We start from the raw sequence: 24,223 nt of genomic DNA on the forward strand, positions 1-24,223 counted from the left end.
TACAATCCATCATGCTCCCTAAGGTCACAAACGCTGGACTTTTGGTAGTTCCTAGGATAGCAAAGTCCACTAAAGGAGGTAGAGCTTTTTTACATTTGGCTCCCAAACTCTGGAATAGCCTTCCTAATAATGTTCGGGGTTTAGACCCACTCTCTCTGTTTAAATCTAGATTAAAAAGCATCTCTTTCACCAAGCATTCGAATAATGCATCTCTTAAATTGTGGCTGCAGTTGTATCTGATTAAATGTGCATTCTTATTCTTTAGCTTGGGTTAAACTCATTAGTTTTACTTTTTGGAACAGCAGCCCTGCTAATTATGTCTCTATTTGTTTCTCTGTTTTCCATGGGATTTACATCCCGTGGTAACTAGGATTTTCACAAGCTCCAGTTTGGATCCAGAACACCTGAGAAGAGATGATGCTGACCGCTCAGAGGACCCTCAGATGATGCTAACCCCGAATCAACAAACAAAACTAACAAATATTGCTACAAGTGTGACTGCATCATATAATAATTGCTGTTAATAATGTTCATCGTCTGGCTGACTACGTTTTATAACAAACTGACATTCACCACAAATAAGCTACTACTAAATATTGTAGAAACATAATTTTCTGTAAAGTTGCTTTGTAACAATTTGTATTGTAAAAAGTGCTATACACTGTAAAACCCGACAAGTTAACTCAGCTCAAATTGTTTGAGTAAACCGATTGCCTTGACTGTAATACCTGACAAGTAAACTTAACTCAAACGGTTTGAGTAAACAGATATCCTTAAGTTATGTTAACTCAAACGGTTTGAGGAAACCGATTTCCTTAAACCGTTTAAGTTGAAAAAACTAACAGTTATGAGTAATCTGAACTTAATTCAGTTGAGTTCACTGAAAGCAGATATACATTGCAATTAAGTGATTAAGTGATTAACTGAGTGATAATTGAGCTTTAGTGATGAACACCTGCTGTTAACAAACAGAATCACTGAAGAAAAGAGAGAAAGGAACAACAGCTGACTTCAGACACAGCCTCACTCAAACCTGACAAGTTATGTTAACTCAAACCGTTTGAGGAAACCGATTGCCTTAAACCGTTTAAGTTGAAAAAACTAACAGTTATTGAGTAATCTGAACTTAATTCAGGTGAGTTCACTGAAAGAAGATGTACATTGTAATTAAGTAATTAAATGATTAACTAAGTGATAATTGTGAATTAGTGATGAACAGCTGCTGTTAACAAACAGAATTACTGAAGAAAAGAGAAACACAAGAACTACTACAACTGACTTCAGACACAGCCTTAGATGAAATCAACTGAAATAAAATACATGAAATCTCTTAAGATCTGATTAAACAACCCCACAAACAGCATCAGCAGCTCCACTTATTAATAACCAGACTGACTTTATTTCTGTCAGACGTCTACAGAAGATCTTATTGAGAATGAACTAAGGTTTAGATGTTGATTTATTGTTTCATTTGAAGTTGTTTGAAGACCATGTTAGAGATCAGTGTTTGCTTTAGTTGGGCTCTTGACCCTTGTCTTTTGTCTTAGTCTTTTCTCTGGCTGTTATAAACATGTTTTTCTAAAACACACCTGTTGTAACTCAAAAGCCCAGAAGAAATGCCATCAGGTGTTAACCTGTACCTAGATTTAGGTTGTTATACTTTATATAGGTGATTATAATTATACATTATTATTCACAGTTGTTGATCCATACAGAGTCTAATCTCTGATGAAATAGATGTGTAATTCGTAGAAGTGGACCTAGTAAAAATGACACTAAGAGCCAGTGGTTCTGTGATAATCAGTTAATATAAAAATGACTTCATAAACATTTTGTACACATACATTTTTCTTATATACCAGTAATTGGTCAAACACAGGCATCAATAATCAGAATATGAACCTCTACCATGGTGACAAAAAAAAAAAAAAAAAAAAAAAACATGCTGCAATGCATGCTGGGTACTATTGTAGTAGAAAACTCATTCATGGCTCCCAGCATGCTCTGCAGCATTTTTTATTTTTTATTTTATGGTCACCATTGTTGAGGTTCATATTCTGATTATTGATGTCTGTGTGTGACAAATTGACACCATAGAAGACCACACTGTTTGGAAAGTCTTTGTATTAAAGGATTATTACAGAACCACTGGTTCTTAAAATCACTTTTACTATAATCAATCAAATTACACAACACTTATTTCATCTGAGATTAGACTTTGTACAGTTCAGTAATTGATGATTATCATCACCGATATAAAGTATAACAAGCTACACCTAGGTACTGGTAAATACCTGATGATATTTCTTCTGGGTTTTTGAATGACAACAAATGTGTTTTAGAAACACACGGTTATAACAGCCAGAGAAAAGACTAAGACAGAAGTCAAGGGTCAAGAGCCCAACTAAAGCAAACACTGATCTCTAACATGGTTACTTCAAATGAAACAATAAATCAACATCTAAATCTTAGTTCATTCTCAATAAGATCTTCTGTAGACGTCTGACAGAAATAAAGTCAGTCTGGTTATTAATAAGTGGAGCTGGTGAGAGATTATATGTATTTTATTTCAGTTGATTTCATCTAAGGCTGTGTCTGAAGTCAGTTGTAGTAGTTCTTGTGTTTCTCTTTTCTTCAGTGATTCTGTTTGTTAACAGCAGCTGTTCATCACTAATTCTCAATCAGCACTCAGTTAATCACTTAATTACTTGAATGCAAAGTTTTAAAACTTACATGGCTTAAATCAAGGCAATCTGTTTACTCAAACGGTTTGAGTTAAGTCAACTTGTCGGGTTTTACAGTGTACAAATAAACTTTAATTGAGTTGAATTGAATTCATCAATAGAGACAACAGAGACAGTGTGTTACATTACCAGTTGAGATGGTTGCTGGTGTGACAGTTGTAGATCTGGTGTTAATGCTGCCGATATCTGAAAGTTTGGATGATAGTGATTAATGAACATTAACACATGTCAGAAATGTAGGAGCTCATGTAAATATAATCACCTGCACAGTATGCTGAATTGCAGACAGTTGGACTAACCAGCTCATAGACATAATAATTGCCTGGACAGGCTTTGACTTTAATGGGGTAAGACCCGTAATAGCAGCAGTAATTGTTCCAGTTACCACAGACATCTCGAGTGACGACTCCATCCTGAACTGTTGGGTGTCCACCTCGAATCCACAGTGGGATATGAGTGCCACAGCTGTACTCAGCAACACATGTGTCTGGGATGTGAGCGCTCAGACCGTTAATAAAGAGACGATACCAGCCACTCCAGGTGACTGACTGGTCACACATGTAGTTGTAGTAGTAGTAGTAGTAGTTGTATGATGATAATTGATTGCTGGTGGCTCTCCGTGGATCGTACAGCACAGTGTAGTTGAAGCAGGGATCAACAGAGAGATCATCTGTAATATAAAAAATATATATGAAAAATATGTTGCTTTATATTTTTTTAATATATATATTTATACTTAAAATAATTTTCATAACACTTTAGATTGCAGCCCACAATTTACAGCGCAACTAAACCGAATTTTCAGCATAACGTTTTTCTGCAATTATATTGTACCTATTCAGTAGCTCTGTGTAAGTTTAAGGGAATAAAATGTGAAATTTGGGGAATAAAGGTTTTTCCACATATACTGAAAGTATTTTGAAACTAAGAGGTACCTATTCTACTATGCCCTGTAATATATAACCTACTATGTTAAACAGCAATCTTTTATTAGCAAGCAATTAAGGGAACAGGAGACAGCTTTAATTGTGCTTGAGACGAGTCTTTCGTGTTTGCAGCGCTCATGAGAGGAAAAATAGAAGAAAACTAATCAAAGTGAAGATTTCCTTAAACTGACTGGAATGTTTTTTTTTTTTTAAACTGGAGGGTTTTCCCAGAGTATTTTCTTACAACATTGAGCGGTAAAGCCTGAAAATAAACAAGTCGAAATTAAATAGTGTTTCAGAAGACTATGGATCAAAACGATAAAATGAAACATGGTAAAATGATTTGCTCTTTTGATTTGCTCTACACTGAAAAAAGTAATAAGTAAATTTACTTAATTTTTATTTGGCAAGTTTTTGCACAAGCATTTTTCAAGTAAATTTAACACATTTGGAAATTAAGTAAATCTACTTAACTAAGTTAAGTAAAAAAATAAAAAATAAATAATAAGTACATTTTATTGAGTAAAATTTAATTAAATAATATTCAATTAACACATTTAACAGACACTTTTATCCAAAGCAACTTACAGTGCATTCAGGCGGACAATTTTCACCTATCATGTGTTCCCGGGGAATCGAAGCCCCCAAACTTGCACTTGCTAATGCAATGTTCTACCACTGAGCTACAGGAACACTTCAAGATTTTGTGAAAAATAAGTGAAAATTTCACTTACTTACTTTTTTATTTTGGAAAAGTTTTTACACTAACAAAAAACCTGAAACAGATATTCTAGAAATGTCTACAAAACAGTTTTATCAAATGAGGGTAAATAAGTCTCTCACTTCTGTCCCTTTAAACCAGTTTACAGCAAAGACAGCACGAAGGACTGGATGCACATGATAAATATTCTGCAATTAAGAAATGACAAAAGAAATAGCACTGTAAAATCCGATAAGTAAACTTTACTCAAACCGTTTGAGTAAATAGATTGCCTTGATTTAAACCATGTAAGTTTTAAAGCTTTGCATTCAAGTAATTAAGTGATTAACTAAGTGCTGATTGAGAATTAGTGATGAACAGCTGCTGCTAACAAACATAATTACTGAAGAAAAGAGAAACACAAGAACTACTACAACTGACTTCAGACACAGACTTAGATGAAATCAACTGAAATAAAATACATGAAATCTCTCAAGATCTGATTAAACAACCCCACAAACAGCATCACCAGCTCCACTTATTAATAACCAGACTGACTTTATTTCTGTCAGACGTCTACAGAAGATCTTATTGAGAATGAACTAAGGTTTAGATGTAGATTTATTGTTTCATTTGAAGTAACCATGTTAGAGATCAGTGTTTGCTTTAGTTGGGCTCTTGACCCTTGACTTCTGTCTTAGTTTTTTCTCTGGCTGTTATAACCGTGTGTTTCTAAAACATATTTGTTGTAAATCAAAAGCCCAGAAGAAAAGCCATCAAGTATTAACCTGTACTTAGGTGTAGGTTGTTATACTTTACATTGGTGATGATAAACATCAATTATTGATCATTATTAGTCTAATGAAGTAAATGTTGTGTAATTAATTGAAGTGATTCTAGTAAAAATGACACTAAGAGCCAGTGATTCTGTGATCAGTTAATATAAAAATGACTTTCTAAACGTATTTTGTACACATACATTTTTCTTCTATGCCAGTAGCTGGTCAAACACAGACATTAATTATCATAATATTAACCTCTACAATGGTGACGAAAAAAACATGCTGCAATGCATTCTGGGTACTAATGTAGTACAAAACTCATCCATGGCTCCCAGCATGCTCTGCAGCATTTTTTTATGGTCACCATTGTTGAGGTTCATATTCTGATTATTGATGTCGGTGTTTGACTGTTTGACACCGTAGAAGACCACACTGTTTGAAAAGTCATTCATATTAACTGATTATTGCAGAACCACTTCCTCTTAGAATAACTTCTACTGTAATCAATCAAATTACACAACGCCTATCTCATCAGAGATTAGACTCTGTACAGTTCAGTAATTGATGATTAGCATCACCAATATAAAGTATAACAATCTACACCTAGGTACAGGTTAATACCTGATGGCATTTCTTCTGGGCGTTTGAATTACAACAAATGTGTTGTAGAAACACACGATTATAACAACCAGAGAAAAGACTAAGACAGAAGTCAAGGGTCAAGAGCCCAACTAAAGCAAACACTGATCTCTAACATGGTTACTTCAACTGAAACAATAAATCAATATCTAAACCTTAGTTCATTCTCAATAAGATCTTTAGATGTCTGACAGAAATAAAGTTATTAATAAGTCTGGTTATTAATAAGTGGAGCTGGTGATGCTGTTTGTGGGGTTGTTTAATCAGATCTTGAGAGATTTCATGTATTTTATTTCAGTTGATTTCATCAAAGTCTGTGTCTGAAGTCAGTTGTAGTAGTTCTTGTGTTTCTCTTTTCTTCAGTGATTCTGTTTGTTAACAGCAGCTGTTCATCACTAATTCTCAATCAGCACTTAGTTAATCAATTAATAACTTAAATGCAAAGTTTTAAAACTTACATGGTTTAAATAAAGGCAATCTATTTACTCAAACGGTTTGAGTAAAGTTTACTTATCGGGTTTTACAGTGCTATTTCTTTTGTCTGTTTTCTTAATTGCAGAATATTTATCATGTGCATCCAGTCCTTCGTGCTGTCTTTGCTGTAAACTGGTTTAAAGGGACAGAAGTGAGAGACTTATTTACCCTCATTTGATAAAACTGTTTTGTAGACATTTCTAGAATATCTGTTTCAGGTTTTTTGTTAGTGTAAAAACTTTTCCAAAATAAAAAAGTAAGTAAGTGAAATTTTCACTTATTTTTCACAAAATCTTGAAGTGTTCCTGTAGCTCAGTGGTAGAACATTGCATTAGCAAGTGTGGTTCATTTAAACTCAGCAGTACAGTAAGTATCAAACAATATTTGAATAAAAAACAGCCCACCATGTTTATTATTATATTAGCTGGTATTTATGACCTACTGTACTAAACAACAATAGTTTTAAAGCAGTTTGTTGTAGCCACTTACCCTGTAACTACATGAAACAATTAAGAAGGTAACAAGAATCACTTTAACTTATATTCACCTGAATTAAAAAAAATAGGAAATTAACATGTATGTTAACGTGTTATTATAAAATCTATCAAGAAGTGCAGCTAAAGACATGTCTCTATTTATATTAACAAAATATTACACCATAAATGGCAAGTTAAAATGCTAATATTGAGTCACACAGTGCAAATGAACATTAATAGCAGCCGTTCCCAATATCGTTGATTAATATCAATGAATCAACAAACAAAGTATAAAAACGGTAAATGCACATACTTACCAGCACAGTGTATGTTACAACCACTGAGCCTGACCAAGCCTTACACATAAAATTAGCTTTCTCTGGATTTTTTCTCAGTGGGATTAACTTACAATAATTTGTAAAAAGTAATAAAATCATAAATACAGTAAAGTGTTAGAAAATCTACTATTGGTACAAAATGTTAATTTCAACTGCAGAAAATGCTGTTAACCAATTAGAAAATGCTTCATCCTTATATCTAAATATAAAATATAAATGTTGATACAGATATGGAGACACTAACAAATGTATAAAAGATTAATTTAAATATAATCACCTGCACAGTAGGCTGAATTGCAGACAGTTGGACTAACCAGCTCGTAAACATAATAATTGCCTGGACAGGCTTTGACTTTAATGGGGTAAGACCCGTAATAGCAGCAGTAATTGTTATAGTGACCACAGACATCTCGAGTGGCGACTCCATCTTGAACTGTTGGGTGTCCACCTCGAATCCACAGTGGGATATGAGTGCCACAGCTGTACTCAGCAACACATGTGTCTGCAATCTGAGCGCTCAGACCGTTAATAAAGAGACGATACCAGCCACTCCAGGTGACTGACTGGTCACACATGTAGTTGTAGTAGTAGTATGATGATAATTGATTGCTGGTGGCTCTCCGTGAATCGTCCAGCACAGTATAGTTGAAGCAGGGATCAAAAGAGAGACTCTCTGTAACAGAAATATATACAGTGTAGCTCGAAAGTTTGGGCACCCCTTGCAGAATCTGTGAAAATGTGTATAATTTTAAAAAAATAAGAGGGACCATGCTAAATGCATGTTATTTTTTTATTTAGTACTGTCCTGAGTAAGATATTGTACATAAAATATTTTTACATTTAGTCCACAAGACAAAAAAATTGCTGAAATTATTAAAATAACACCATTCAAAAGTTTGGGAAACATTAGTTCTTAATACTCTGTGTGGTTAGCTGGATGATCCACAATTGTCTATCTGTTTTGTGATGGTTGTGCATGAGTCCCTTGTTTGTTCTGAACAGTTAAACTAATCTGTTCTATAGAAAAATCTTTAAGGTCCTGCAGATTCTTCAGTTTTCCAGCATCTTTGCATATTTGAACCCTTTCCAGAAGTGACTGTGTGATTTTGAGATACATCTTTTCACACTGAGAACAATTGAGGCACTCAAACATCCATCCATCCATCCATCATCTTCCACTTATCTGGGGCCAGGTCGCGGGGGCAACAGTCTAAGCAGAGACGCCCAGACTTCCCTCTCCCTAGCCACTTCTTCCAGCTCTTCAGGGGGGACCCCGAGGCATTCCCAGGCCAGCTGGGAGACATAGTCCCTCCAGCGTGTCCTAGGTCTTCCCCGGGGCCTCCTCCCGGTGAGACGTGCCTGGAACACCTCCCTGGGAAGGCATCCAGGAGGCAGGGAGCAGGGAGGTGAAAACTTTTGGAATTTGAAGATCAAGGTAAATTGTACTTAATTTGTGTACAGGAAACATACAAGTATCTTCTGTTGCTTATGAAGGGCAGAACTAAATTTAAAAAAAAAATATTTCAACAAAATAAGAAAACTTTGTCCATCTTCATTGTGTTCAAAAGTTTTCCCCCAGCTCTTAATGCATCTTGTTTCCTTCTTGAGCATCAGTGAATGTTTGAATCTTTTTAAATAGTTTTGTTTGAGTCCCTCAAATGTCCTCAGTGTGAAAAGATGTATCTCAAAAGCACACAGTCACTGCTGGAAGGGTTCAAATATGCAAAGATGCTAGAAAACTGAAGAATCTGCAGGACCTTAAAGATTTTTCTATAGAACAGTTCTCAGTTTAACTTTTCAGAACAAACAAGGGACTCATGCACAACCATCTCAAAACAGAAAGACAGTCGTGGATCATCCAGCTAACCAAACACAGTATTAAGAACTAAGGGTTCCCAAACTTTTGAATGGTGTTATTTTGATAATTTCAGCAATTTTTTGGTCTTGTGGAATTAATGTAAACATATTTAATTTACAATATATTACTCAGGACAGTACTAAATAAAAAAAAAAAAAACATGCATTTAGTATGATCTCTCTTATTTTTTGAAAATTATACACATTTTCACAGATTCTGCAAGGGGTGCGCAAACTTTCGAGCCCCACTGTAGATATGAAATACTTTTTTTTAAAAATAACTATTGATTGTGTTACAAGAATACCACATAACACAGACCTAATGAATCTGAAAATATCAATCACTTCTAAAATGACAAACTACAAGTTCCAGTCAGCATATCAGCCTCAATACGGGTGACCATACAAAAAAAAAAGAAAAAAAAAAATAAGGGAAAAAAGAGAATATATGGGGCATTGTCAAGAGGAAAATGAGAAACAAGATGAGCTGAAGACCACTGTTAAAGAAACCTGGGCTTCCAGACCACCTCAACAGCGCCACAAACTGATCACCTCCATGCCATGCCAAATTGAGGCAGTAATTAAAATTTTAAATTAAAAATAAAAATTATCCCCTAACAAGTATTGAGTAATTGTATAGTAAATTAACATATAACACATGTGCATTTTATTTATTTAATACACAAGTTTCACAATTTGAGTTGAATTACTGAAATAAACTTTTCCACAAGATTCTAATTTATTGAGATGTGCCTGTAGGCTATTTAAGAAAAGTAGTATAAAAGATGTTTAAATGAGTAGAGGAAAGAAGCTTTTAACCCTCAGATTATGAAAGCATTTGAGAGCATTGTTGAGGTTCAGCTTTTGACCACGGTACATGCAAATTTAGATTTACTTCAGTTTGCCTACAAGTCAGGCAGTGTTGTTGATGATTCAATAAGTACTCTATAAAACATGATTTTAGTATATCTTGAGGGTACAAATACTTTTGTGCAATTATATTAATTTATCATCTGCTTTTTAGTGTATCCAGTCTCATATCCTAGCAGAAGGGTTGGATTTTATTTTTTTAACTGAGAGGTCCCAATGTGTAAACAGGGATTTCATTGATGGGTGTAAATTTTTCCTTTTTTACATCAGTGCATTGAAAACTAAGGTTAAGGAAGAATTCTAGAGTCATCTCTCCTGTGGTTATTAATAATCATATTGTTAAGGTTGTACATCAATTTAAATACCTTGGTACTAGATGAAAATTTAACTGTTTGTAAGAAAGCCCACCAGCGTATGTTTTATCTGCAGTAGTTTTGTAGTTTTAATGTGGACAGTACTTGTATAAAATTGTTTTATTCTTGCGCTATTGAATCTCTCATTACTTCTTAATTTGTGTGCTCGTATGGGTCCCTTAAAACTGCAGTAGGTAACTTTTGTAAAAATATATTTTTTACATATTTGTTAAACCTGTCATTATGTCCTGACAGTACAATATGAGACAGATAATGTGTGAAAAAATCAAGCTCCTCTGGCTCCTCCCAGTGTCCTGTTGCCATTTGCAGAAACCCATGCTCCCGTTAAGAAATAACGAATCAGAGCTGTGGTCCGTAACTTTGTTTGTGTTCAAAATGTTTAAAAATGTATATAATAAGCGAGTACACCATGAATCCATTTTCCAAACCGTGTTTTTAGCTTGTCCTGAATCACTAGGGTGCATCTATAATAAGTGTTTATATTCAGACTATTTTAGATTGTGTCGGGGGTACCGCGGCGTAGTAATGAGGTGGTTGGTGCGGCGCGGAAGACGCAAATTCGCCTAGACGCGCGAATGACGCGAATTGAGCATCTGGCACGAATTGTGCTTTAGTGCATTTATGTGTTTGACGCGAATTTGCGTCTGCCGCCCGAGTAAAATTTTTTAACTTTGGCGTCAATTCGCGGCACGTTAACCAATCAGGAACCTGCTCAGGAGTTACTCATTCAACATGGAGGAATGACTGATGTTGTCAGTGAGCAGTCAATCGGAGCTTTATGACACAAGTATCACACTTCAGGAATAAAGTATCATATTTCAGGAATAAGGACCTCGCTTGGAAGAGTGTGTTGTAATACACATTTAACTTTTGAGTCACATACACGTTTATTGACCAGCGGCCTTCCTGCTGTTTTTTTTTTTTTACAACTATAGTGAAGGGGGTAGGCTAAAGATTTTATTAGATTACCAAAAAAAAAAAAGTACAAAAAAAAACGTATTTTTTTTTATAATTATAGGGTAGTTGTGTACATACACTTCCATCACACATTTCAGATTAAACTACTTGTAAAAGTGCATATAGCATCCGATTACACCTTTAATACAGAAAAAGTTAACATTGTGTACCGTTACACCCTTATCATTTACAGATCAGTTAAATTAAAACATCACAGCTCAATACATTACCGTCTGGGGTTGTCCCTTTAGTGACTGTTATACAGACCAAGACATCTAAAAAAAATACAAATAAATAATAAGAATAATAAATAAATAACACACACACACACACACACACACACACACACACACACACACACACACACATATATATATATATATATATATATATAATAAAATTATAAGAAATACAAATTAATTCAACGAAGCACAAAGTGATCCGCATTTGAAATAGCAGACAGCTGGCCACACACAAGAATAAAACATCACATAAAAACAGCCACATCAGGAGTCCTTTTTGTCATCAGCTTGCAGATGTATGTGAGATTGATCAAGACACAGGAAGTGATGTGACATATAAATAAGCTCTGTGTTACTGAACAAATTAAATATGAAAACTAGTTTAGCATCTCCTGTGTTGATTTTGGAGAGGATGTAAGCTGATGCAAAAACTGCATTCTTCCATCTTAGAAACATTGCCAAGCTACAAAACATGTTATCTGTTTCTGATACAGAAAAGCTAGTTCATGCATTTATGACCTCTAGACTGGACTATTGTAATGCACTTCTAGGTGGTTGTCCTGCATCTTCAATAAACAAGCTACAGGTAGTCCAAAATGCAGCAGCTAGAGTCCTTACCAGGTCAAGAAAATATGATCATATTACCCCAATTTTACAGTCTCTGTACTTGCTACCTATTAAGTTGCGTATCAGTTACAAATTATCATTACTTACCTATAAGGCCCTAAATGGTTTAGCTCCTGCGTACCTAACTAGACTTCTACCACGCTACAACCCATCACGCACCCTAAGGTCACAAAACGGTGTACTTTTGGTAGTTCCTAGGATAGCAAAGTCCACTAAAGGAGGTCGAGCTTTCTCACATTTGGCTCCCAAAATCTGGAATAGCCTTCCTGATAATGTCCGGGGGTTCAGACACACTCTCTCTGTTTAAAGCTAGATTAAAAACGCATCTCTTTCGCCAAGCATTCGAATAATGCATCTCATAAATTGTGACCGCAGTTGCATCTGATCAAATGTGCATTCTTATTCTTTAGCTTGGGTTAAAATTATTAGTTTTACTTTGTTGGAACCGCACACAGCAAAATCCCCAGTGTTAATTTAACACTCTGAGTGTGGACACATATAAACACTGAAGCAGTGTTAAAATTAACACTGAAGCAGAGTTGAAGATAATGAGATAATTAAGAAGTTAATTGAGTTATGATTGACCATTAGATAAGACACCTGATGTTAACAAGCAGAATCACCAACAGAGAAAATCACAATTTGTGTGTCACCATTACAGTGGTCAGTGTTTGCTTTAGTTGGGATATTGGCTTTTTTCAAATTCGCGTGGCAAGCCAAGGGCAAAAATGGCAATAATTATGTTTTATTGTAATCATTGCTTGACCTTAATTACTGAACTCATTTACAGTTGTTCCTCTTTTATTGATCATTATTGATTGTAACAGCTTTGATTCTGCAAAAAAATCTGTATTTTATATACATTTTGAAGGCTTCTCTTGTGATTCTGTTATTATGATGTGTTTTCTTTTATTTTAGGCACACACAGATAACAAGAATCAGAATATGAATCTCAACAACGGTGATAAACAGATCTACTCTGAACATCACAAAACTAGATACAAAAATTCACATAAAAACAGCAAAAATAAAATATATTTAGAATAAAAAGTTAAAAAGACCGTTCAGCTCATAATTTATTCATGCCACAATGCATGATGGGAGCCATGGATGAGTTTTTATTGGCTACAACATGCTTTATTGACGGTCACCATTGTTGTGATGATCACATGTCATATTATGGCAAAAATGCTGGCTCACTTCATATACCTAATTTATGTACACAATAAAGAAACTTGAACTCAAGCATTCAGGTCACTCCATGACAATTAGTCCAAACCACAACCAAAACCATAAGAATGCATTGGCTCTGGTCTGTCTGTATGTTATAACTCAGTTACCACAGCCACACAAAATCTAAAGTTAATAACTGAAGGGTCAAGATCCCAACTAAAGCAAACACTGATCACTATAATGGTGACACACAAATTGTGATTTTTCTCAGTTGGTGATTCTGCTTGTTAACATCAGGTGTCTTTAATAATGGTCATTCATAACTCAATTAACTTCTTAATTATTTCATTACCTTCAACTCTGCTTCAGTGTTACTTTTAACACTGCTTCAGTGTTTATATGAGTCCACACTCAGAGTGTTAAATGAACACTGGGGATTTTACTGTGCAGCTACGCTAATGATGTCTCTATTTGTTTCTCTGTTTTGCCACGGGATTTACATCCTGTGGTAACTAGGATTTGCAAAAGCTCCAGTCTGGATCCAGAACACCTGAGAAGAGATGGTGCTGACCCTCAGAGGACCTCAGATGATGCTAACCCTGAATCAACAAACAGAACTAACAAATATTGCTACAATTGTGACTGGATCATATAATAATGCTGTTAATAATGTTGATTGTCTGGGTAACTACGTCTTGTATTATTATTATTTTTTTTTTATATCCTGTCATACGTGCACAAACTGACAGTCACCACTTATAAGCTACTAATAAATATTGTAGAAACTTCATTTTCTGTAAAGTTGCTTTGTAATTTTTTGTATTGTAAAGAGCGCTATACAAATAAACTTGAATTGAAGCTTGAATTGAATTGATTTAAACTAAATAAAAATATGTATCATGTTTAAAATCAGTGATAAGCAAACCTGATCCTGGAGGGCTGCTGTCCTGCAGAGTCAAGTCACAACTTGCCTCAACACACCTGACTGGAAGTTTCAAGTATGTAAGACCTTGAGCAGCTGGTTCAGGTGTGTTTAATTAGTGTTGGTGCTAAACTCTGCAGGACACCGGCTCTCTACCGAGTCTAGGGACCTGTTTTAAGTGAATCCATACAGGACTATTCTCTTATCAATAGCTCAAAACCTAGTCAAATTATTGAAAATATTTATTCAACATGTCTGCTTATATGTTATATTCATTTTAAACAACATAAAAATATGTTTATACTTACACAGAATAACAGAGATGATTTCCTGTGCTCTTAAAAAACCTGTGGATTAAAAAATTAAGTCTACTGAATTTCTACATCTACATAATCTTAAAACAATTCTTCTGTTTTTAATTTTTTATACTACGTTCATCATCTGACTGCAGTTCATGTTATACAATAGGGTGACCATACAGTATTGTTCAAAATAATAGCAGTACAATGTGACTAACCAGAATAATCAAGGTTTTTCGTATATTTTTTTATTGCTACGTGGCAAACAAGTTACCAGTAGGTTCAGTAGATTCTCAGAAAACAAATGAGACCCAGCATTCATGATATGCACGCTCTTAAGGCTGTGCAATTGGGCAATTAGTTGAATTAGTTGAAAGGGGTGTGTTCAAAAAAATAGCAGTGTGGCATTCAATCACTGAGGTCATAAATTTTGTGAAGAAACAGGTGTGAATCAGGTGGCCCCTATTTAAGGATGAAGCCAACACTTGTTGAACATGCATTTGAAAGCTGAGGAAAATGGGTCGTTCAAGACATTGTTCAGAAGAACAGCGTACTTTGATTAAAAAGTTGATTAGAGAGGGGAAAACCTATAAAGAGGTGCAAAAAATGATAGGCTGTTCAGCTAAAATGATCTCCAATGCCTTAAAATGGAGAGCAAAACCAGAGAGACGTGGAAGAAAACGGAAGACAACCATCAAAATGGATAGAAGAATAACCAGAATGGCAAAGGCTTCAGCCAATGATCACCTCCAGGATGATCAAAGACAGTCTGGAGTTACCTGTAAGTACTTTGACAGTTAGAAGACGTCTGTGTGAAGCTAATCTATTTTCAAGAATCCCCCGCAAAGTCCCTCTGTTAAAAAAAAGGCATGTGCAGAAGAGGTTACAATTTGCCAAAGAACACATCAACTGGCCTAAAGAGAAATGGAGGAACATTTTGTGGACTGATGAGAGTAAAATTGTTCTTTTTGGGTCCAAGGGCCACAGGCAGTTTGTGAGACGACCCCCAAACTCTGAATTCAAGCCACAGTACACAGTGAAGACAGTGAAGCATGGAGGTGCAAGCATCATGATATGGGCATGTTTCTCCTACTATGGTGTTGGGCCTATTTATCGCATACCAGGGATCATGGATCAGTTTGCATATGTTAAAATACTTGAAGAGGTCATGTTGCCCTATGCTGAAGAGGACATGCCCTTGAAATGGTTGTTTCAACAAGACAATGACCCAAAACACACTAGTAAACGGGCAAAGTCTTGGTTCCAAACCAACAAAATTAATGTTATGGAGTGGCCAGCCCAATCTCCAGACCTTAATCCAATTGAGAACTTGTGGGGTGATATCAAAAATGCTGTTTCTGAAGCAAAACCAAGAAATGTGAATGAATTGTGGAATGTTGTTAAAGAATCATGGAGTGGAATAACAGCTGAGAGGTGCCACAAGTTGGTTGACTCCATGCCACCCAGATGTCAAGCAGTTTTAAAAAACTGTGGTCATACAACTAAATATTAGTTTAGTGATTCACAGGATTGCTAAATCCCAGAAAAAAAAATGTTTGTACAAAATAGTTTTGAGTTTGTACAGTCAAAGGTAGACACTGCTATTTTTTTGAACACACCCCTTTCAACTAATTGCCCAATTGCACAGCCTTAAGAGCATGCATATCATGAATGCTGGGTCTTGTTTGTTTTCTGACAATCTACTGAACCTACTGGTAACTTGTTTGCCACGTAGCAATAAAAAAATGTACTAAAAACCTTGATTATCCTGGTTAGTCACATTGTACTGCTATTATTTTGAACAATACTGTATATGCCCTCTATCCTGAACACGTCCTGACAAGAATTTCTATACTGACCCAAAACATCCAGGTTTTGGCTTTGTGTTTATGTTTTCAGGTAATGATGAATGAAGGTAATGATCAAAAAGTATTTTGACCATTAACATGCAGGCATTGTACACAATCCACCAATTGTGGCGCCTGAAAAGTTGGGATCCACAGAGAAAAAATGAAAAGCAATGCAAATATGTATACATATTATGTGTGTTGTGTTTGACTTAATGCACCACTGTGCAGACCGATTATTGCATCATGACATCAAAGTACTGCGAGATCGATCAAGTATAAGGAATCTACCTTCTGCTCTCTATAGCTCTCACTTTACTTTGATGTCACAAGGATCGGTTTGTGGCATGTTGCTTCAAGTCGGAAGCAAGTATGAAAACAGTAAAATAAAGCCAAATGCTGGATCTTATTGGCAATATAGAAACATTGGCCAGTACATGTAATGGGGAGGGGGGTGGGGGCATGTATGTTCCTAAATGAGAATAAGTCTTTAAAGACATACTTTTACAAAGGGAGGAAGCCATTGTCAATGTTGACAATCGAGTGTCCAGTCCAGTCCAGTTTTTGTCCACAAAGCAGTTCAGAGGATGAGTTTCCTTTATAAGATAAATAAATAAATACATACATATGCTTTGAGTTTGACTTCTGTTTATTTCCTCTTTGTGCCAAGCACACAAAGGGAAAAAATACATATTAAAAGAGTTAGAATATTCCAAAACACAGTACAGTTTTTCAGAAACAAATCATCTTGAAATCACAAACAGTTTTCCAAAAACATAATAGAACAATTTTGCAGATCCAGAGTAACTGGATTGATCTTTAAGTATGGTAAATGGCGTAAAAATCCTGACCTGGTCACATGAATATAATTACTCTACTAAAACTACACACAAATCACATGATCACTCATCATCACATGTGTCTTTGATTTACAGAGACTGACAAAGATCATTATGAGCAGAAACAAAGTCTTACCTCATATTAGGAGATATACAGTGACCTATCACCAACACAACTGACTGCTTAAGTCACTATTGCGTGTTTAGATATTGATCTTTCCATCATCCTGATATGGAAATATGAGCCCAAGTCTACTATTTCCTTCTCAAATTCAAATTCAAACACAATTTTATACATGAAAAACTCCAATGAACATATCCAGTTCCTTGTCAGTGCATTTTCATGACTTTTTTTTTATTTAAAAATATATATATATATATATATATATATATATATATATATATATATATATATATATATATATATATATATATATATATATATATATATATTTGTATGTTTATTTAATTAAGATGGGCATAATATGGGCATTTCAAGTCTCACTAATGTCTGAAACCTTCAATCTGACTCATGTCATAAAAATAAATAGTTAATTAATTATAAAACAAAAAGGGAATGTGCACTGTGATCAGATTTGCTGAATATTTTGTAAGGAACCACCCACTGGTCCAACAGTGAAATCCAGTAGCATGGGTGAAGGTATTCTGCGTGTAGGTCTTTCACCTGTGCTTTTGTAAAATTAACTTAATTCATCAGGATTTAGTTTCAGTTTTAGTCTAGCTCCATGTGTAATCTGACTCCAGTTTTAAAGTGATCTTTAAATTTAGTTAGTATTTTTAATTAAAAACTGATCACAAATTTGTGTCATTTCACAAAATCTGTGACTATTGCATCCCTAAGAAATAATCAAACATATAATTATTTGCAATTTAAAAACATAAAAATACTATATATTTCATCAATATTACATCAAATCAAATTAAAGTCAGTTAAATATATATAAATATTATTTTAAATAGTTTAAATAGCATTTATACTGATAACGGTAAGGTTTTTGGCCTGCCCCCAACTATAATTTTTCTTTTTCAGAAGGACTTTTAATTTGCATTATGAAGGCAAATGATAAAAAGAAAATCACATTTGTATATTGTTGTAAATACGTTCTCATTGATAAGCAATGATTTTGGCATGAGTATAAACTTTTTCTATAAAATATAAATCATTTTATTGGTCACCAGATTCATTGTTACCCTCACAAGATAAAATAATAATAATAATAATAATAATAATAATAATAATAATAATAATAATAACAATAATAATACATAATTATTAATAAATTAATAAAACTAAGCTATTAATAGATTTGACAAGACATCTTATCCTTGTATGCTGTGTTGTGTAAAATACTGTTTTTTACAGTACAGTGTTTTGAACAGCACTTTTCAGGGCCATTTTTTTATGAAAGGGCCTCTCTCAGACCACAAAGGTAGACTTTTTTTTTCATTTTCATTGCATCTTGGTGGACTTACATAAGCATAAGCAAACTGTAAAATGCCATTAGATAAAGATAGGACAACAGCCAGACACCTCTCAAAGGGCAAGAAGACAACATCTGGTACCAAGCCTGGGAAGGACAGGACTTATCATTGGTCAAAAATGCAGTCTCTCCCCTACACCCACCTAGACCGATTCCTAAGGTTTTGTCCTGTGACTGCTATTACAATTTCTTAGGACCTACAGATGCCGCAGCAGTGGGTGAAAAAAAGTGATCACAAAGAGCCATCCAAATCTTCTTCCATCATGTTTGGACTAGATGCATTTTTAACATTGCAAACAGTATTCTGGTTGTGGTTTGGAAAGTAAAAAAAAAAAAATGCAGGGGTAAAACATTTCTAACTTTGTGTATGGACAGAAAAGTAGGGACATAACCTGGAACAGTGCCAAATTGCAATCTCCTCATCATCAGAAAAGGATAAAGCTACCCACTGGGCAAAGTTATGTCCAGTGGATGTCTTTTTATGTCTTTGCTGATGTTCATTGAGGAGCCAGAATGAAAGTTTTTTTTTTTTTTTTTGACTTGTTCTGTAAGTCGGATTTAGACGTTCACAGAACCTCCTTACAAGTTTTAAAATTAGTGCAAAAGTGGTCATTGGAAATATTTTCAACATCATTTAAGGCTCATTTAGGCATAATTTATACTGTTTCTGGACCAAATCAACACACAGGATGTGTTAGATTTATACTTGTGTTATTTAAATGTAATTTCAAGACACTGTGTTTATCCTAAAGACTTTATTTCTGTCAGACATCTAGAGAAGCTCCTATTGAATATTAACAGAGGTTTAAATTTGGATATTTTAATCATTTGAAGTCACCATCGAGGTAGACAGTGTTTGGTTTAGTTGGGATCTTGGTCCAGATACTTCTTGTGTTAGCTTGTCTTTAGCTGTTGTAACTGTTTGTTATAAAACACTCTTATTGTGGCAGAGAGAGTTGAGATCAAGTGTTAACATCTTGCTTTTAATGGTGACAAAATTATATCAAAAGAAGATATAATTGTATATATATAAGATATAGAGATGTTGAAAATATGTCCATTGACCACTTTTGAGCTAGTTTTTAACGTTAAGAGGTTCTGTGAATGTCCTAATCAGACGTACAGAACATGTAAAATATAAAAGACGTCATAAAAACCTAATTCTGGCTCCTCAGTGGACTCCTCCTCTTTTCAGCATCTGCAAAGACATCCATAAGACGTCCACTGGACGTAATTTGCCCAGTGGGACTGTTAATATAATTTTATGACGTATATAACTGTTATAATATTAAGTAATATATACTATTTCTTCCCCAGAGTATCAAATCAATTGGAAACTTAACTTAGCTAACTTATTCCCGTTTGCTTGCTAGACTTAATAAATTAAAACATTAGCTGAAATTATAGAAAAAAAGTTTACAAGTATTACTTGATGTTAATAAAAAAAAAAATGTCTGGTAAAATGTGAAAGGTTGCAGATATCATGACTGGACGGACCATTTATCGGATCAGAGTGGCTAATAAAGCTAGTCGAGCGAGCTGAGCTCACTCATCAGTCCTGCGACAGACACCAGATTCAGTGAGAAGCATTTGAAAACATGCGATGCAATGTTCAGCTATTTTTTGTCAGTTTCAGCTAGTTTCATTGTTATCTCTTAAAAAGATTATCAATCAAATTAAACCCTCCACATCCTCTACGGACCCTGTCCCTCCACACTTTTTTTAAGAATGTGTGGGAAACAATTGGCTCTCATGTTGAGGAAATTATAAATAATAGCCTGTCTTCTGGAGTGGTGCCAGCATTTTGTAAAAAAGCAGTGATTGAGCCACTGGTTAAGAAAGCTGGACTTGAATCCACAAATGTTTCAAATTATCATCCTATTTCAAAGCTTCCTTTTTTTATCGAAAATATTGGAAAAATTTGTATTTTTGCATCTACAGTCTTTTCTGGAGGTACATGACACCCTAGATACTTTTCAGTCAGGTTTTAAAGTATATCATAGCACTGAGTCTGCACTTTTAAAGGTTTTTAATGACCTGTTTTTAATGACAGATTCTGGTGATTCAGCCTTTTTAGTGCTTTTAGATCTCACTGCTGCTTTTGACACAGTTGACTACAAAATTATTTTATCTTGTCTGGAAAACTGTGTGGGAGTCAGGGTGACTGCCCTAAAGTGGTTTCAGTCTTATCTTTCAGGGAGATGCTTTGTTGTTAAAATGGGGGGCTCTACTTCATGAACTGCGCCTTTAAACTGTGGGGTCCCCTATTCTTTTTGCATTGTACCTCCTTCCACTCTAAATATATTTTTTAAAAGCATGGCATCTCCTATCATTTGTATGCTGATGATTGTCAAATTTTTATGCCAATCAGAAAGCATGAAGGCAGCCCCCTGACACCCCTTCTTGATTGTTTAAATGACGTCAAAGCGTGGCTGGCCCAAAACTGTTTAAAACTAAATAAGAGTAAAAGAGAGATTATCCAGTTTGGCCCCACTAACCCCATGATAGATTTTGGCTCCCACAATGATTTTGTGTATCCTGTTGTAACTAACCTTGGGGTAAAAATAGATAGTGATTTTAAACTAAACAAACAGATAAATGCAGTAGTGAATTCTAGTTTTTATCATCTTTGCCTTTTAGCCAAAGTTAAACCGTTTTTGTCTTTTAACAGTTTTGAACAAGTAACACATGCTTTTATTTCTTCTCGTTTAGACTACTGTAATGCAATTTATATTGGTATAAATCAAAACACACTTTCACGCTTACAGTTAGTCCAAAATTCTGCAGCACATCTTTTAACAGAAACCAAAAAAGCGCTCCTATAACTCCCAATTCTTGCCTCATTGCACTGGCTTCCTGTTCATTTTAGTATTGATTTTAAGATTTTATTGTTTGTTTTTAAAGCTGTGAATGGACTGGCCCCAACATATATCTTGGACCTCATCCAAATTTATACGCCAGCGCGGGCACTGAAGTCAGAGGGCCAGCTACAGCTTGCAGTCCCTAAGGCAAGGCTTAAAACTCAGGGGGGCGGGGCATTTTCTGTGGTTGGACCTAAACTATGGAACGCTCTGCCCCTCCATGTCCGAACTGCCCCTACAGTTGAGTGTTTTAAGGCTCGTCTAAAGACTAATTTTTATTCTTTGGCTTTTAACTGCGCGTGAGTTGTGTGGTCCTTTGTGGTATTTATTATTTTTATCTTTTGTATTCTATATATTTTAATTGCTTTGTGTGATCTGAATCTTTTGTGCAACACTTTGGAAACTTTGTGTTTGTAAAATGTGCTATAGAAATAAAGTGGATTGGATTGGATTTGAGTTCGCTGAATTTTCTGTTATAAAAGTTAAAAACCCAGATGAAAGAGCGCAGTCATAAGGCAATCCGCTCTTTCAGTGGAAATTTGTAGGCTACCAGCGCCCCAAATTTAAATAACATTACTCCTACAGCAGACACTTAAGAAGGGAGCGTACAACAGAAGACAATTGTCTTATTAGAAGTCAGTTAGAAATCATAATTATTTGAAAGTGTTATTTTAAGGTAAAAAAAAAAATCCATACATTCGTTTTAATATAGCCATGCATGTTGTCCATTAACATCCATTAAAGGAATAATGTATAGTATATATTTAATCTTGAAGCTATAACAATTTTGCATTATTAAATGTGTTATACTAAACCATTTATACTTATGTTTTAGATAAATGGATTCTGTTGTAAAGGAAAGATTACAACAGCGGAACCTCTGCAATTTAATAGAAACATTTCAAGGTAAGTAATTATTTAATTAAGTGATGTATAAGAGTTTTTTTTTTATTTTTTTTTTAGACTTTTGTTAATGGTATGAACTGTCTCATCTGGTGTAGCCTGGTTTCTGCCAAGACTTTTTCCTCCCTCTGCCACCAAAAAGAAGTTAGTTGCCTGTAACTTGCTTAAAGGATCAAAGCATTAAAGGGTCTGTTTATCCCAAAATGAAATTTCTGTCATAAAATAATCCTACTGTGTCTATCATATTGCCAACTAAAGTTTATTTATTGTTTCAGGGTTGGTACTAATATGGTGCACTACCCTAACAATGAGACGAACCAGGATCCACATGTCTTGGTGCTTGTAGACAAAGAAAATTCCTTTCAAGTTTTCATAATTTTCAATGGAGAAGCAGTTGAAAAGGACACTGTACGTCAAGTAGTGAATGAATGCTTCAAAATGTTCTACATCAATGACAAACTACATTTTCATTCATTTTCGGAACACAAAATAAAATATTTTTGACAAAGAACATCATAAGCTGTTTGCGTTTAGTGGGTATTCTCCAAAATGGCGAAGAAGAATTGTTGAATAACTTTTTTTTTTTTTTGCACACAAAAAGTTTTTTCATATCTTAATATTACGGTTGAACCCTTCATGACACATGGATTATTTTACAGATCTCATTGCTACGTTTACTGATCTCCTTGTGCTATATATATATATATATATATATATATATATATATATATATATATATATATATATATATATATATATATATATATATATATTATTAAGTATTATAAAGGTATGTCCTTGGTTTACACATTTGTGTAATTTTCAAATCGGTATACTGAATGTGCACATTTGTGATATACATTTTTTATACTGTATATGTGCACAAATGTTTAAGTTGTATATTCCTGTACTATGTCTGTACTTCTGTACTTAGAAAATAAAAACAAAAGACTTTGCCTCCTTATTTAGGCTGCACAAGCCAACGCACTTGTGCAGTCCTAAGTGCCCATCTCAGGACACCTATTGTTTCTATTGCAACTTTAGCTTACAACAGCTACAGTGAGATTCTGGGCCCCATCATACACCCGGCACAATGTGGCACCAGACATGATGCAAATGTTTTTTTGCTAGTGTGCTAGTAATATGCACCTAACCATGTGCTTGGATCACTGGTCTCAAACTAGTGGTTTCAAAATCAGTTCCTGGAGGGCCACAGCTCTGCACAGTTTTAGCAACAATCCTAATTAAAAACACCTGATCCATCTAATCACGTTCTTTAGGATAACGGAAAACTTCAGAGCAGGTGTGAGTTGGAGTTGGTTTTAGCTAAACTCTGCAGAGCTACGGCCCTCCAGGAACTGATTTTGAAACCACTAGCTTAGATCGTTAAAATAGAACCGATCAACTTTGCCAAATGACCCATTGCAAAAACCCGCCCTCCTAATGCTGGGTACACACCAAAAGATTTTCAAAATGTGATAGACCACAAACATGAGGATAAAAATCCTAGATTTAACCGTTTTGCTCCTATAGTGTATGGTGTGCCATGATGTGACAAAGACAGCACACCACACACAAACAAATTTTCAACCAGAGTCTCATCTGTGAACACAGGAAATATTGCAAAATCTCGTGAGACTTCAGAATAAGCATGACGAATGATATGCAGGAAGAAACTGAAATGATAGTGTTTGGAATTATTTTTTACACGACATGTTGTATAAACATTCGTACTGTTGGCACAAATCAACAAGCTGATCCTCCATCTCGGCTGTTTAAATCAATTTCACTTTGTGCTGCGTCATGCCTGCTTCCGTCTTCCATCATCTCACTTCCTGATGGGATATTGTTTCGTTTCATGTGATAATCAC

At 34.9% G+C, this 24,223-nt stretch overlaps 1 protein-coding gene across 1 annotated transcript in view; it reads right to left on the bottom strand.

Moving 5' to 3' along the window:
* LOC113078024 (uncharacterized) overlaps window positions 1-24,223 on the bottom strand; it is a 42,246-nt gene that overhangs the window by 16,505 nt on the left and 1,518 nt on the right. The window contains exons 2-7 of the mRNA XM_026250304.1: window positions 16,750-16,843; window positions 14,410-14,448; window positions 11,368-11,412; window positions 7,357-7,752; window positions 3,007-3,414; window positions 2,874-2,930 (exon numbers count right to left, since the gene is read on the bottom strand). Of these exons, the coding sequence (XP_026106089.1) occupies window positions 2,874-2,930; window positions 3,007-3,414; window positions 7,357-7,752; window positions 11,368-11,412; window positions 14,410-14,448; window positions 16,750-16,771 (967 nt within the window). The 5' untranslated portion in view covers window positions 16,772-16,843. The remainder of the gene's footprint in view (window positions 1-2,873; window positions 2,931-3,006; window positions 3,415-7,356; window positions 7,753-11,367; window positions 11,413-14,409; window positions 14,449-16,749; window positions 16,844-24,223) is intronic.

Source organism: Carassius auratus, unplaced genomic scaffold (assembly GCF_003368295.1).
Source record: "Carassius auratus strain Wakin unplaced genomic scaffold, ASM336829v1 scaf_tig00023947, whole genome shotgun sequence".
NCBI classification, from domain to species: Eukaryota; Metazoa; Chordata; class Actinopteri; order Cypriniformes; family Cyprinidae; genus Carassius; species Carassius auratus.